General features: G+C 35.3%; 1 protein-coding gene across 3 annotated transcripts in view; it reads right to left on the bottom strand.

Moving 5' to 3' along the window:
• Positions 1 to 17532, bottom strand: part of LUZP2 (leucine zipper protein 2) — a 599513-nt gene that overhangs the window by 23421 nt on the left and 558560 nt on the right. For all 3 annotated transcript variants that reach the window (XM_023191520.3, XM_023191522.3, XM_023191521.3), the window contains one exon: positions 7002 to 7094. In XM_023191520.3, the coding sequence (XP_023047288.1) occupies positions 7002 to 7094 (93 nt within the window). The remainder of the gene's footprint in view (positions 1 to 7001; positions 7095 to 17532) is intronic.

The following is a 17532-nucleotide window of genomic DNA, read 5'->3' on the forward strand; positions in this document are numbered from 1 at the left end:
CCAGAATGACAATGGTGTGTGGTTTCTAAGTCCAATTACGGCAGGGCATGACTTGCCTAGAAAATTATGTTAACCAAGCTTTGGATCCACCAACAACTCATCCAAACCATCAAATGCCGCAAAATGCATGTTGGATATAATAGCAAACTAGATTTCTTATATCTCAGCCAAAATTGTTTTAACATGAAAAAGCTGGCATAATTTTCTACTTGCAGCTCTAGAATTTATTTTCTGCACATTTTCTCCTCTCATTTCCCTAGGCAATATTTTTCTGTTGAATAGACTCCCTTTGGTAAGGGACTTGCAAGCAGATGTAACGGCAGGAAATTGAGCTAGTGCTCCCAGTGCTAAACATAAGCCATCCTTGTTTTTCATTTCCTCAGCACAGTAAGAAAAATTAAATGTTTGCTACTTATAGGAGTCAGAAATATTGCAAAACACATTTACATTGAGCATTAACTCTTAATTCCTAAATGAAAATTAAAATACAATGTTCAATGTCTTTAATTCTTGATATGCTATTAAACAATATGAGGCACATTTGCAAGCTTCAGGAAAATGGGATGGAGTAGATACATCCTTTGCTTTCTCAATGTGACTCCAATATTATAATTTAAACAAAGCAGCTTTTAGAGTAACTTGTACATACCTCAAACTGATAGTCAAATATGCTGCTAAGAATTTAGCAATCCATTTCAAGTTTCTTAAGTCTTCTTTAAAAAGGAACAAGGAATCTGAGGGCCATTTCCTAAGTGACTTTGCCTGGTTTACATAGGGCATAGGCAGGAAGTGGAACAAAGCAACAAAGATATCTAAAAATAAGCATGTTTTATAATTTCAAGTTTGATTCTTTGGCCACAGAATATTTTGAGACTTTGAGTATTAAAACTTCAGAGCTGCTTCTTAAAAGGAACTAATAAGGATATCTATGATGTGGTTGAACATGACATATTTAATATCTATATATTTATCTAATAATCATAATAAACCTGCAATAAATGAATAACAAAATTTCTCAAATTACAGTATCACAATCTCAGCTGACTGCAACCTCTGCCTCCCAGGTTCAAGCGATTGCCCTGCCTCAGCCTCCCGAGTAGCTGGGATTACAGGCGCCTGCCACCACGGCCAGCTAATTTTTTGTACTTTTACAAAAATACAAAAAGAGACGGGGTTTCACCATATTAGAGCCAAGATGGTCTCTATCTCCTGACCTCGTGATCCGCTCGCCTTGGCCTCCCAAAGCACCGGGATTACAGGCATGAGCCACAGCGCCTGGCAATTTCTCAAAGTGTTTAACATTAAAAAATATTGACAGAAGAAAATCTACGTGAGATTGTTACAATACACATTCCTGGGCTCTTTCCCTGACCAATGGATTAATAATACATGGGAATGGATCTTGAGCATAAGCAGTTTTACCAGTTGATTTGGTGATTCTTAGTATGCTAAAATTTGAAAAATCTTCATCTACCTTATATTGATAAAGGGATCTGAATACAAAGTCCCTTCCCAGAGCAACAATGTTAGGAAACAGCAAAGTCAGTATCCACATCTAGGTTTTATGTAGTTTCCATGCCTTATCTTCTATGTTATTCAGTCTCAGGTATGACCAACAGGAATCAAAATGCATAATCTTTCTTATCTATTTACTGAGAGACTGCATGGGGTCCTATCAGCTCTCAGGGAGGTGAGGTTGCTGATAATTATAGAATCCTGAAATTGAAAGAGATGCTAACATGATCAGTCTATTCTTCCACACTAATGCCTCAATTCCTGACTATATTCCAGAATGGCTGTTTTTCATTATTCTATCATGTATTATAGTACTTCTGCCAACTGCTAATTCTAGTTTCAGACACTTTTCATAAAGAGTTCATTTTTATATTTGACTAAAATATTATTCTTCCTATAGCTGTTTCTACCAACTGCCTCTGGTTCTGCTGTGTAAAGTAGCACTGAATAAGGCTACTCATTACAAATACATTGCAAATACAATTACAGTATTTAACCTTGCTTTGGTCATATTTTAAATTTTTTCATTTGATAAATTAATTAAAGTACATAATTCAAAATATTTATTGAGGTTTTTGTGTGAGACGTATAGCTTTGCATAAAGGAATGGAAAGTAGTAATTATTGAGAGCTTGCTATGCTAGTCATATGCTAATTGTTAAGCTGTGCTATCTCATTGGATCCTTTTGGTGAGCTATATTAAGCAACAGATATTCATCTCTCTTTTTCAGAGGAGAAAAAGCAGTCTTAAAAGGGTTAAATATTCATGATTACACTGCTGGAAACTGGTTGAAACATAAATTAACACAAACCTTCAATTCTAATTTTTTTCTTCAGCCTTCTACCTCAAGAGTTAGAAAACACTTTCCATTCGTCATTGTTGAACCACAAAGTGTTACTTCTAAAATGAGACAGAATTTATCAGTATAGACTGATAAGCAAAATTTGATAAGAGATTTGCTCCTTTATTCTGGATGTAGCATCATAACTGCTTAAAATCAACATTGCAACTACCTATAGGTGATGTGCAAATCTCATCACAGTTTTACTCAGAGCTCACAGTCACTTAAAACTCCTCATTCTGATGGATCAATATACAAAAATTACTTGCATTTATATATACTAGCAGTTAACAATCTGGAAATGCAATTAAAATACTACATTTGCAATAGTATGAAAAAGAGAAAAGTACTTCAGAGAAATAAAGACAAAAGAAATGCAAGATTTGCACCCTGAAAAACTATCAAACATTACTGAAAGAAATTTTAAAAGATTAAAGTAGGCCAGGCGCAGTGGCTTATGCCTGTACTCCCAGCACTTTGGGAGGCCAAGGCGGGTGGATCACGAGGTCAAGAGATCGAGACCATCCTGGCCAACATGGTGAAATGTTGTGGTCAGTTATTTTTTGATAAAGATGCTAAAGAAATTCAATTAAAAAAAAGGTATTCCTTAAAAACGTGTTATAAAGACTGAATAACAACTGAATAACAATATGCAAATAATAAATGCAAAACCTTACCTAACACCATACACACACACGCACAAAAAAAAATTGAAGTAGAATATTTATCTAAATGTAAGAAATAAAAGCAAACACATTATATAAGAAACCATGAGAAAACAAACAAACAAACAAACAAAAAACTGTGTGCTTAAACAGGTAAATAATTCTTTAGATATATAAAAAGCATGAAGACTAAAATGACGAATTGAACTTTATTGAAATTAAAAGCTTCTGTGTTTCAGAAGACACGAATTAGGACTTCAGGTACTGCTCTGACACATAAAGGTCTTGGAAGTCTCCAATTGCACCTTCACAACAAGCAAAAGGCTGAACAGTCTGATAATTAATAACTTTTCTTAGATGTATCAAAGAGTTAATGTTGCAGAAAAACTACCACCCCAAAAACTGGGGACACAGTGAATACAGAGAACACAGACAAGCTACCTGAGTGAAAGCTGTACAGAGAACATAGACAAGCTACCTGAGTGAAAGCTGCTGGAGCCAGTAGTTGATGGGAACATTGTTGTAATACCTTTAATAAATTTCTGGAGGCCAAGTATGGACTACCATGAAATATAAAAACTCCTAGATGCTTAGTTTAAGGTAGGGTGAGCACTCACTACTGAGAATTTTACCTTTTGCAGAACCATGAGGTTTTAATGGTGAAGATGGGAGAATAGAGAAGCACCACTTGTGTTTGTTCAAAGGGGGAAAGATTGTACCAATTTTTCAGTATAAGCATAAACTTATAATCAAATCCAGCATTTCTACATCTAGGTGTCTACTCAACAGAGATTAAAACATATACAAAGTGGTTTATGCAAATGTTCATAGCATCATTTTTTCATAATAGCTACAAATTTAAAATAAGCCAAAATACATCAACTGGTGAATGGATAAAGAACTGCAGTACACTATACAATAAAATGTTTTCCAGCAATAAAAAAGTACAAACAAATACAAAAAGAAACTGTGTTTGTGGTTGCCTGAGGCTTAGTGGGGACAGGGACTCATTGTAAAAAAAAAAAAAAAAAAAAAAAAAAAGGCATGTGGGATGATATTAGGGAGATGAAAATGTTCTGAAACTGGATTATAGTTCTGGGCTCAACAAATGTGATGAATGATTGAAACATACACTTATATGGGTGAATTTTTATGGTATGTAAGTTGTATCTCAATAAACCTATTTTTAAAATTATATTTTTCAAAAACAATTACCTTCACTGTGCCTTTTACCCATTCTAATTATTAACAGAGTACCCATCTCTTCTATTCAGAAGTAAATAGAAAAATGTTAACCAAAAATATCACCTACTCTAGTTTTCTTTCTTGATAATGATGATGCAATTATTTCAGTCAATAAAACATATATTTGGGGCTCATGTTACTTACATCTTCATTTGATCACAGAATCCTGTGGCTCTCTTTTTGCAATAGACTTTTCATTGCTTGTTCCCAGTTGTTCTCATGATTGTCTAAATTCAGGTTCCTATTTAATCTCACTTTAATTATTTTTAAAATTTGCTAATTCAGTGGTTTTTGGATTTCTGAATTCATTACAAATGAAAATCAAATTAAAACAAGAAATAGGAATAAAGCTACTATCAATTTTATTAAGTAAGGACATTAAAAACAAAGTGAAACTACATTATATCCTACTTTTTGTCTTTGTATAAAACTAAATAGCATTCATTCAATATCTGATTAAAGGAAAGTCATATAAAGGCATAGGCTAAGATTCTAAAACACACCTCAAGATAAAATATAAAGGTAGAAATGTGATAAATGATTTTATTTTGTGATTTTGAAAAATGAAATTAAGTTCTGCTTTCTTATTCAGTTTGGACATTCAATAAAGCAACCCAAATTGGAGCTTAAGTCTCTAGGTTGGTAGAGTCAGTATTTTTATATTGCTACATTAAATGGAAGCAATACATTTCACGATATTTAATGCAAATCAGAATATTATGGCTAAATTTAGACAAGGCAAAAAATAAAGTCTCTCTAGTTTTATTTATTAAAAATGTCCAGATTAATTGCTCAGAATCTGACTTTCTAAAAACCCCCCAGATGGCTCTTATGAATGGGGAAATCTATTATTAGTGAAAAATCACCTATATATTTGAATCATCTGGAGGAAAGACACAACTAATGTCTAGACCTTACCCACTGAGGTGCTGAGGTAGTTTTTCTGCAATAGGTCGTGGGCATTAGTATTTTGTAAGTACTCTTCGGTTGATACTATCGTGGAGACAGAGCTAAGAAGTACTGGTCTAGAACTTGAAAACTGATGCTCATGCATGTCCCACTAATTCCTATTACTCACACCTGGTTTATGTCACTCATTGTATTACTTTCTTTGTTATTATCTATAATTGAATCTGCAGGCTCTGAATACTCAGCACTCTATGTACTAAAAGGTGTAGCTTCTTAGGAGTAGAGACTCCAATAACACAAGTCTAGAGGACAGAAGTCAGGTTAGTGAAAGAACATTTATGTTTGTGTTGGTGGGGGCAGCTTTTCGAAGAGCCCCCGATCCAGACTGAGACCAGAACAAGATAGTATCTGCTTCTGGAACTTACTGAGGACAGAAGAATTATCACTGACAAAGGAGAACAACAAAAGTAGAAGACAGAAACAAATAATGTATGAATAAAACAATTTATGATTTGAAGCAGGCTTCAATAAGAAAAGTAGACCAGAATGTTGCTTTGGGGAATCCTAGCAAACCACACATAAATTTTCCATTTTGCCTCCAGAGAGAACATGTTTTTATGGAGTTTCAAAAATATATATCAAGAAGTAAAAATACCATCCTTAAAATTAACATCATAGTCTTATCACTCGATTGAATACAAGCATTTGAAAACCTGAACTAGCTCCCTAGTCCAAATCAAACTCGGCTTGGGAATCCAAGGCCCCTCACTCTCTAGTCTTCAGTGATTGTTGTAGGCACATATCCCACCATTTTGGGTACTATGTTTTTTTAGCCATACTGTTGTGATATTTTCCTACCTCTGCAAATTTGTTCACTGTCAAAGACCTATCCATGCTTCAAACTACAGTAAAAATCTTCCTTCCTGCCCAAAGCCTTTTTGACTCTCTCCTCCTTTGGAAGTAAAATTCAAGCATTTTGTTTATACTTCTTATTAACTTTATTTTCTAAATTGTACAGTTTGGATACATGTTTAAATAAACAAAGAGTTGAAGGCAAAACTGTTGAGTAATTCATTTTTCTTAATCCACTTTGGCAGCCAGAAGAGAAAAAAGAGATCACTTGTTTAGCTTACTTTTCTGTTCCTCCTTATCATTATTATATATTTTTAGCTGCAGCCTGATTTCTTTCAAGCATAAATAGTTTCATCAGACACTTTTCAAGTTGGATTGAAGCCTAATTTTGAATCTGTTCAACACAATTGCTGTCATTTGCTAGTTCTCAAATGTAAATGTAATAGATCCATTAGCTTAATTTTGCCAAAGTTCAAAACAAATAAAATTCCATTGCACTTTTAATGAGTAAAAAGACTCATTGAACAAATTCCATATTTCCTATCATTTGAAGGAAATGAATCTCCCTTCCTCTACCATGATGTCTCTGTATGCTGAGTGTATTTGCTTTACATGGAGAAATACAGCCTATAAGTTTTTTTTGTTGTTGTTGGTTTTTGTTTTCTACGTTTTAACAGCTTTCTATCATGTAACTGTGGGAATGACCACCTTGCTTAGCCTGTGGTTATCCTCTTACCTCTCTAACAACTCATATTCATAGTTGTCCTAAGAATCTGGTTGCAGTGCTTACTGGAACATCTACCTCATTCAGCCCAAAAGAATATTTACTTTCTTATATTTAAAAGTACAATCCTTAGATAGTAGATATTACATATAAGTAGTAAGTTTCATGGTGGCATGGATTAGAATTGTTACAATGCTTATGCTTTGTTCTCATGTCTAGTACTGTAAAAATCATCTTAAATTTTTCTTACATCTTGAGAGTCACAGGCAGTGGTACTCGGATTTCCTTCCTTTGTTGACTCAACTTGAGAGCTCTCATTGTTTCCAGAAGCACTTTGTTGAGGCTTAGAAGAGACGAAAAGAGATAGAAAGAAAGAGATCGTTAAATACAAGAGAAATAGTTTGAACAAATAGATCCAAATCGTTATTGTAACACATGATATAATATTGTAGTAACATTACAATCAAAATAAAACAATAAAATGGAAATTTGTATATATCAGAGACCATAAAATATACCTTGAAAAATTCTCAACTTTGAAATTAAATAGATTATATTTAATTTTGCATTAGTGATGTCCATTGGGATTATTTTCTTACTGAAAATATTTATTTCTTCCATGGTAAGATTTTATTTTAAGGATTCTAGTCCCTCACAAAGTATATATCCTGTCCTTTTCTTTTTATTTTAACCCCCAGGATATGTAGAAATAATACATGAGAAAGAAAATAACCTGATTTTCTCAATAGGAAGAAAATGACTCATAACACTTCATAATTTACATAGTGGATTATATTAACTCAAATTCTTTACTAACTAATCAAACTCTACTTTATATTTCTGGAAACTCTAAATATTATTGTGGAATTCATCTCTCTAGAAACACAATGGAAAAGAAAAGAAGAAAAGAAAAGGAAAAGCTGTTTCCTACTTCTGGTCAGAGCAATTATACCCTAATTGCTGTATATAAGTACCACTATAGATAGGTTTAAGATTATTCATTCATAGTATTCCATGGTGTATATGTGCCACATTTTCTTAATCCAGTCTGTCACTGATGGACATTTGGGTTGATTCCAAGTCTTTGCTATTGTGAATAGTGCCGCAATAAACATACGTGTGCATGTGTCTTTGTAGTAGAATAATTTATAATCCTTTGGGTATATACCCAGTAAGGGGAACATCACACACTGGGGCCTATCATGGGGAGGGGGGAGGGGGGAGGGATTGCATTGGGGAGTTATACCTGATATAAATGATGAATTGATGGGTGCTGACGAGTTGATGGGTGCAGCACATCAACATGGCACAGGTATACATATGTAACAAACCTGCACGTTATGCATATGTACCCTAGAACTTAAAGTATAAAAAAAAAAAAAATTATTCATTCAAATGTGTATGCGTTTCTTGGAAAGAGCTGATTTGAATATTAGCGTTACACTCAGCTCCTCAATCCACGAGGGTACTGTTTTAGGGCACAAAAAATAAACTAGCAAATGCTAATTTGCCTGCATCTGAGACTTTGATCACAATACATCACAGGAGAGGAAGAAATTGGGTTTGTAACCATTAGGAGTGAAGGAAAACTAAGACACAGTCTGGAGAGAGTACTCAAATTTCACCCAGGTTTTTTCACCTGTACTACTTTCTACACAGCACTCTCCTGGTTTTTCACAGGCAAGTACATTCTTTAGCAGGAGAACAGTTTTACAAAAACAATATCTTTATAAAACTAAAATCCAAGAATAGTTAATAAAGCTGATAGAATATTAAATGTAAAAAAGAACATGAATAAAGCAAATAGAATATTAGAAAAACAGTAGAAAATAAAGTAACTAAGTTCACTAAAATTGATCCTATATAAAGTCACCCAAATGCTGAGCTCTGGGTATAACAATAAATAAATAAATGAATGAATAAATAAATAAATAAATAAAAAGTAAATGCATTCTTCTTTATTTATACCTAAAGAAGTTTAACTTCATTAGGTGAAATCCAGAAGGCATTTAGTGTTTTCCACCTCCCATACTCCCTTTTTCTTTCCTGTCTTTCCTTTGTTTAGGAATCCTACGTCTGACCTCCCCTCTAACTTCTCTAGGATTAAAAAAAATAATAATAAACAGGAAAACAAAAGTTCTTCTTTCTAATCCTATTAAATTTATTCAATAAGCTTTGGAGTTGCCCTTTAAATCAAGCCAATGAACAAGCCAGTGTTCTGTGTCAGATGCCTTTAGTAAATACAAAGATGACAAAGGTAGCATTTGGGTCTTCATAGAATTCACCTAATCTGATTGTTAGTCACATAAGTAACTCTAATATAAAACTTATTAAATACAGGGAGGCAGAACAGACTTGTATATATTTTAAAAGAATGATGGTCAATTCCATTTGGGGTAATAAGAAAAGTTCTAGTGAAGAGGGTTATTTTTGAAGTGGGTTGCTGAACAACTACGGCAAGAATGAGGGAGGACATTCAGGTGAAGGAAAACATTTAAGCAAACAAACAGAATGAGACTCAGTTGTTGACTTGTTGTTCTATAGGGCAGAAGGAGCAATAAGCATGATTAAAAATACTAAAATGTAGAAAGGAGATCCCAAAATTGAGCTACAAAATTTATACTTAATTTAGCAGCCAAAGGGGGGCTAGGTGCAGTGCCTCAGGCCTGTATTTCCAGCACATTGGGAGACAGAGGCAGGAGGATCTCTTGAGGTCAAGAGTGCAAGACCAGCCTGGAGAACACCATGAGTCTCCTGTCTCTACAATTTTTTTTTAATGTGGTAGTTTACACCTATAATCCTAGTTAATGAAGAGGCTGAGGCTGGAAGATGGCTTGAGTCCGGAAATTCTAGGCTACAGCGAGGTGTGATTGTGTCACTGCACTCTTACCTGGCATAGACTCCAACTTAAAAAAAAAAATACCCAAAGTTGGGGGGTCCCTTGGATATTTCAAATCAGAGGTATGATGTGGCTAGAGCCCCTGTCAGAATGCTATGGCAACAGTACATAGGCAAAAATGAAACAGAAGAACATGAGAGTGGGGAAACTAATACAGAAGCAATTAAAATGACCAGGTATATGGCAACAACAGCTGAACTGAGATGTCAATACTGGTGATAGAAGAGATTGAATAGTAATCGTATGTTCTGAACAAGGGTTAGAATATATGCCATTTGAAGAATTCTATGTAATACAGAATTCTGAAATATAGAAACTGAAGAAAATGTATGTCTTTAGCAAGAAGGGTGATTTTATATTCCTAATCAAGTTTAAAGCACTTGCAACTCCTAAATAGGTAAGTATAATTGGATATCAGTGTTAAAAACAATACCATTCTTTACAAGAGTCAAAATAGCTATTTATTCTAGCTAAGACATACTGAACATCCACCACCTGTCTTCCCATAACCACCAACTTGCAGATGCTTTGAGGAAACAGGTTAAAAAGAACAAGAGTAATAAATAAACAATAATACTGGAAGTCTCCCCTGGCAGTCACAGCCAGAACCACAGCTGCAAAATCATGAAGAATGGATTGAATCACACTAATAGGCAGGGGATATTTTCAATGTATTTTGTTTCTAAACAATCAGGTGACAGAAGAACTAGTCCCATAATTTCCTTGTAAATTTCTTTTCACATATAGTGGCATTAAAGGAAATTAAAAAAAAAAAAAAAAACACATTCATTATTCTAGCAAATCTACTTTTATTCCTGTTACCCTCCCAGAGTTGTTAATATCCACATGCATGAATATCTTACACAATCACAACTGGGTCCATGCCATTTTTATTCTGCTTTTACATATAACATGAAATGATGGTATATATGGTTTGTATCTATACTTTACAGGTCTAAAAAATTATAAGGATTTTTTTTTTTTTTTTTTTTGAGACGGAGTCTCGCTCTGTCGCCCAGGCTGGAGTGCAGTGGCGCGATCTCGGCTCATTGCAAGCTCCGCCTCCCTGGTTTACACCATTCTCCTGCCTCAGCCTCCCGAGTAGCTGGGACTACAGGCGCCCGCCATCTCGCCCGGCTAGTTTTTTGCATTTTTTAGTAGAGACAGGGTTTCACCGTGTAGATCAGGATGGTCTCGATCTCCTGACCTCGTGATCCACCCATCTCGGCCTCCCAAAGTGCTGGGATTACAGGCTTGAGCCACCGCGCCCGGCCAAGGATTTTTTAATGTGTATTATAGTTGATGATTTTTGAAATTTTCTGTTTGGAGTTTTATAGATAATATTTTGGTGAACATTAAGCTTCTTAATACCAGCCTGCATAACTTCTATCATTCTAATCACTGATCCAAACATCAGGCTATCATAGGCTTCGGGCTCCTTAAAGGAAGATATCATGTGTTATTCATTGTTTCATCTTGGGAGCTAGTACATACTTTTTATTCATAATTTTTTGTTTCCTTCTTTTTCCTTTTCACCATTTATTTATTTCTTTAGGATTAAGAAAAGGTAAAAATTAGGGTCAGTACTGAAGCAGGGGTAGTGGGCATGTTTATTGTTTGAGAAATCTTTCTAAAATGTAGCAATTTAAATTGTGTTTCCCAATATGAATAAACAAACATTTATTATGCATCCGCTGTACAACAGTATTATGTTTAGAACAGAATGAAATATTTGAAACAGCTCTGTATCTCAAAGAGTTCCCATTTGCTCCTCAGCAGCTGCTCATCTTTCCTTCTACTTTCCTAATAATCCTTGACTCTTTTTTTTTTTTTTTTTGGAGGATTACTTTTCTCTCATGGTATGGTACATCCCAAGCATTGTTTTGTGCATCTAATTTCCTGACCAATTCAAGATATGGGCACATACATAATCCAAGTTAGGTCATTAGAAGCCTTGAAACTTAGCTGACCAGATTCAAGACAGGCTACCAATGGTTAGATATGTTAATTTCAGCAGGGTGTCTTCTACACGTTGTTTCTACAATAAAACCATTTTTGTGATTCATGTGTACCAACCTAATGAAGCAAAGTTTATTTCTGCCTGTGCCCAGGCTTGTTTCTCCCATCTTCTTGCTAATACTGTGAGTTATGATGGTCAACCAAGAAATCTTCTTTACTAAAATTGGTAAAGATCAGTATCTTTTGTATATAACCACAGAGGCCTGGATGATACAGGGAATCAAATCACTAAAGTAAAACTGACAACACAAGTTCTGAGATAGTGTTTCACCATAAAGACTACCAGAAGGAAAACCTAAACCAGTTAGGAAAGCTCAAAAGAGTAATAACAGGCTCAACAATATATATATATTGATACATATATATCCTGGACCCACAGGGGTCTTCAAAGTGATAATAAATTGTGTGTGTGTGTGTGTGTGTGTAAAACAATACATATTACATATATAAGATATATATCACTTTATATACATATATAATCAATTTGTATATTTCAGCTGATTGGTAAGCACTTTTAATGCAACATTTTATGTAATTGTCTTAAAACAGAATGAAATGGATTTTATTTCTGACCATATATTTAGTCTATATATCTGATATATAGACTATACATATATACATACTCTGAGACTCATTTTACAAAAACAATCAAATGACAACAACAACAAAAGCAAAAAGCACACTGCAATTTATGTACTTTTTACATCATGTGAAAAATACATATATACATGATAAATATTATATACAGTCTGATATATATTTATATATGTATACATTGTCTGAGATTATATATATAATATATTATATATATATATATCCTTGCAGAACTTCTGTTTTCTGCAGTTCTGTCACATGATATAAAAAGTAGCTAAATTGCAGAGTTCTTTTTGCTTGTGTTGTTGTTGTCATTTGTTTAACTGTTTTTAGGAAGGGAGAAATTGAATATGAAGTAGTGTCTGGCATCTGTTACACAGCTTTCACTTGAAGATGTATCATTTACTTGACTCTAGGGAGGTGTGGATAAAAAGAGATTGACCACTGTAGTGGGCTAAATGGTAGAATGTGGAGGCCCCCAAAAGATATGTCAATGCTACTTTATATGGCAAAGGATAGATGACATTAAGGCTATTAAGATGAATAGAATACCCTTTGTATTAGTCAGCTTGATCTACCACAGAAAAATCAGACGGGGTGACTTAAAACAACAGAAATCTATTTTCTCCCAGTTCTGAAAGCTAGAAACCCTGAATCAAAGTCCAGCAGGATCAGTTTCTTATGATGACTCTCCTCCGAGCCTGCAGATGGCCATCTTAGAACTATCCCCACAGCACAGAGAAAATATATTCTCTGGTTTAGTTTCTCACAAGAACACTAATTCTACCAGATCATGCTCCCACCATTATGACTTCATTTAACATTAATTACTTTCACAAAGGCCCTATACCGTGTTGGTTATAGTTTCACCATATTAATTTTGGCAGAACAGATTTCACTCCATAGGATCCTGGATTATTACGTTGGCCCTAAATGCTATCACAAGTGTCCTTATAAGATAGAAGAAGAGGGAGATTTCACACAGAAACATGGAATAGAAGGCAAGGTGGTAATGGGGCAGATATAAACAGCCACAAGCCCAGGTATCCCCAGACAACCACCAGAAGCTGTGAGAGGCATAGAAGGGATTATCCCCTAGAACCTCTAGAGGAAGTATAGTCCTGCCAGATTTCACATTTCTAGCCTTTAGATATGGGCGAGAAAATATTTATGTTGTTTTAAGTCAGCAAGTTTGTGGTATTTGTTACAATAGCAATACAAAACTAAAACAACTACTTCTTCCAGTAATTTCTAATGTACTAGAGACTCATTTTCCTAGCTCTTGATTATATTTCATAATCCTATGCAAGGCAAAATACTTTAATAGTCCCTCATTAAAATATCCAAACTTTCTCTTACCTTTTCTGATAAAAAGTTTGAAGCCTACATCTTTTAAATGGTACTCAGAATTCACGTTAAACATTATGAAAACTTCAATTAAATTAACTGTTCTGTAAATGAATGAAATAAAAATCCCTAAGAGGATAATTGTAAAATCCAGAATTATAGAATAAATGAAATATATGTCTTTTTCTTATGCCATTAAAAAATAGCATGCATATTACATAAGTGTCTTTTTTTCTAATTTAACTTGATTTTTTTCTATAGTCTGTGCATATTTTTAATATATAACGGGGACATTTTTAAAAACTGATATATGAAGTTTTTTTCCTTAGTGGTGCAAATATACTCAAGTGGTGGTCCCCAACCATTTGGCACCAGGGACCGGTTTTGTGGAAGATGATTTTTCCATGAATGGGGAGACAATGATTTCGGGATGAAACTGTTCCACTTCACACCATTAGCAATTAGATTTTCATAAAAAGCACATAACCCAGATCCCTCGCATGTACAGTTCACAATAGGGGTTCCCCTCCTGTGAGAATCTAATGCTGCCGCTGATCTGACAGGAGGCAGAGCTCAGGTGATCATGCTTGCTCACCTGCTGCTCACCTCTTGCTGTGCGGCCAGCTTCCTAACAGGCCGCGAAACAGTACCGGCCCATGGCTGGGAACCCCTGCGCTGAAGAATACTCAAGAAGAGTAAAAGTGGCTAACATGGAAAAATTTTTTGATCCTGGACCCACAGGGGTCTTCAAAGTGATAATAAATTGTGTGTGCGTGTGTATAAAACAATACATATTACATATATAAGATATGTATCACTTTATATACATATATAATCAATTTGTATATTTCAGCTGATTGGTAAGCTGAAACTTTAAATGCAACATTTCATTTAATTGTCTTAAAACAGAAATAGATGGATTTTATTTCTGACCAAGATGAAGTTACAATAATCACATTTACAGTAATACCCCTTATATGTGGTTTCACTTTTTATGATTTCATTTACCTGAGGTCAACCAAGTTTAGAAAATATTAAGATATTTTGAGAGAGAGAGAGAAAGAAAGAGAAAGACCACATTCACTTAACTTTTATTATAGTATATTAATTGTTCTATTTTATTATTAATTATTGTTGTTAATATCTTACTGTGCCTAATTTATAAGTTAAACTTTATCATAAGTATGTATAGAAAAAATACAGTGTATAGAGGATTCAGTACTATCTAGTTTCAGGCATCCAGTTGAGATCTTTGAAAATATCCCCTGCAGATAAGGAGAGACTACTGTTCTGTGTCACCTGAAACCACGAAAAAAATGAACAAAATATAAACAATGGTATTAAGAAAACTGACTACAGGTAAGGAGGAACAGTGGTTCCAGAGAGAAAGGACACAAATGAAGGGCACACAGCCTGTAGCAACTAGATGCCAGAACGAGGGCAGTCAAGAGCTAAAACAGTGAGAAATGATGGGTACCAAAGGCCAACTTTGGCAGCAATACAATTCTTCCAAAGTCCACACATGCAGTGGACTCTCCAGGAGTCAAACCATGGGCGATAGTAAGGATCATGCAGATGAATGAAATGATTGGAATAGTCATTTTGTTTAACTGACTTCATTTAATTTCCTGGAGTCCTGACAGAAATGAGATCATGAACTTTTTTAAAGGTAAAGACAATGTCCCTTACATCTCTACAACTCATCACATTGAGCATTAAGGCTGACAAAAAGAAGATGCTTAAAACATCACAGAACTCTTGGGATATTGCAACTGAACTCTATGAGACAGATATTATTAGCTCCATATTCAGGGTGTAAAAGCAGACTGAGAGGTCCACTGAGTTAGGAAAATCAAATAGCATTTGGATTATACAGCTAATTATTTAACCCATGCTGTCAGATTCCAATCAATTTGTTCTTTGACTTGCACCTTACTAGGTACTGTGATTTTCTACTTGTCTGAAAGTGGTTGACAGAATTTGTTACTGTTCACCCTAAGTTTCCTCTTGAAATCAGATTTATGTAATGACTTCCCCGGGGTATTCTGTGCTATTGGCAGGAAAAAAAAAAAAAAAAAGGAAAAGAATTAAAAGTAGCTCTCTACAGAGAACTATGCATATAGAGTATAGTTTGCTAACATATACTTAAATTTCATTAAAGCTTGCTTTATGGCCAAGTAAGTAATTGCTTTGAGAAAATAAAACACACATTTAATGGGCATGAAAATCAAGTCCTGTGTGGAGAATGCAAATGCTCATATGCATTTATTGAATTAAGTTTGCCAAATATATTATTTGATTCTCCTATAGATTTACTAATTTTGATCTTCTAGAAATTTCTGTTAGTTTTATATATTTATAAGTTGTTACTAGATAAAATAAAGTCATATAGAGGGGTTATGAGTGTGGTCCACCGATGATCCTCCCAAAATCATCCCTTCTTTGACTTTAATTCATGCACATAAAATGAGAAAAAGTGTGATCAGAGAAAGTGTCTGTAGTGATATCTAAAAATACTTTTTTGAAAAAGATGACCTACAGAGTTTGAAAACAAAATGAAAAGGACAATACTTGTCCTTGCTCTACCTGCCTCTCTATTCTCAGGGAATAGAGATTTGTTACAACAAAAAATGTTTAAAAATTACAAAATAAAAAAGAAAACAAACTGTTCCAACTCTGAATGGTGTCTGGGGAAGATATGAGTGAAGCAACTGGGGGACTACTCACCTCACTGTGGACCTCTAGGATCTTAGTTGCAGGAGTCTCTATACCCCCATGGACATGTGAGCTGGCAGGGATCTCCCCAGAGATGAGACAGAGATGGAGCTGCAGCACACATGGATTTGGGGACCTTTCAGTATGGGTCAGCACTGGCAGAGCTGGGCCATAAGTGCCCTCCCACCAGATCTCCTATCTCCCTCTGAAAGGCTTTAGCCCCAGCTGACTGCCAGGGCTAAAACAGGGCCTGATTCCCTGCAGGACTGGGGCCCATCAGTCCTATAGGCCTACCTACCTACCAGGACCACCTAGGGCCTCTGCTTGGCTACCCTACAGGTGCATGTACACAGTGTAGCCTCAACTGCACACCCTGGGTCCTTTGCTCCACCTGACTGCGTTTTGGCAACGTGAAAGCCCTTTGGATCCGCCAGTGCACCCGAAATACAACCTCAAGTATCCAGAGAAGGAAGCTGCAAACAGATCCTAGAACCCCAGGGCTGTGGCCACCAGCTCAGGTCCCATCCCCAAGGGAGCCCCATGGCCTGAAAAAACTAACAACAACAATAACAAAAATTGCAAGTACATTTCCAGTGACCAGAGGTGTCTTTCTCAAACCCCAAGACCAAGAGGTGGACCTGGTGAGGGGGTCACCTCTCTCCTATTTACACCACAGAACACAGCTGCGAATGCGAGGATATGCAAAGACGCTGTGCCACTAAGAGCGTATCAACCACCCACTGCTCTCAAGTATCATCTATTTGAATACAGTCCAAATATAACACCAAAAAAACACTTTACTAATTCTACTCCCTGCAAAACCAAGAGCAAGAATTCAGCAACAAAGACTCTGTACAGAGCTTTAGCCTTATGAAAGCTTCCAGAAATAAAGCCAACTGACTATATTCAATTTATACCACAGTTAAAGAAATGCCAGTCCTTCCAGAAGAGAAATAGTCAGAGCAAGAACTCTGGAAATTCAAAAAGCCAGTGTCCCTTTACCTCCTAATGAGCTCACTAATAGAGTTATTTCTAAATTAGAGACAACAAATAATTCCCTAAAAGTTGAATAGCTGTCTTGGTTCTTAACAAAATCTTGGATTTTTCTCAATTTTTTTCTTTGGTCTAACTTCAGGATAAACAGTGGAATATAGTAAGGTAAGTACCATCAAAATTATCAAAAATGAATGTATTGTATAAGGCCCCC

Source organism: Piliocolobus tephrosceles, chromosome 13 (assembly GCF_002776525.5).
Source record: "Piliocolobus tephrosceles isolate RC106 chromosome 13, ASM277652v3, whole genome shotgun sequence".
Lineage (NCBI taxonomy): Eukaryota > Metazoa > Chordata > Mammalia > Primates > Cercopithecidae > Piliocolobus > Piliocolobus tephrosceles.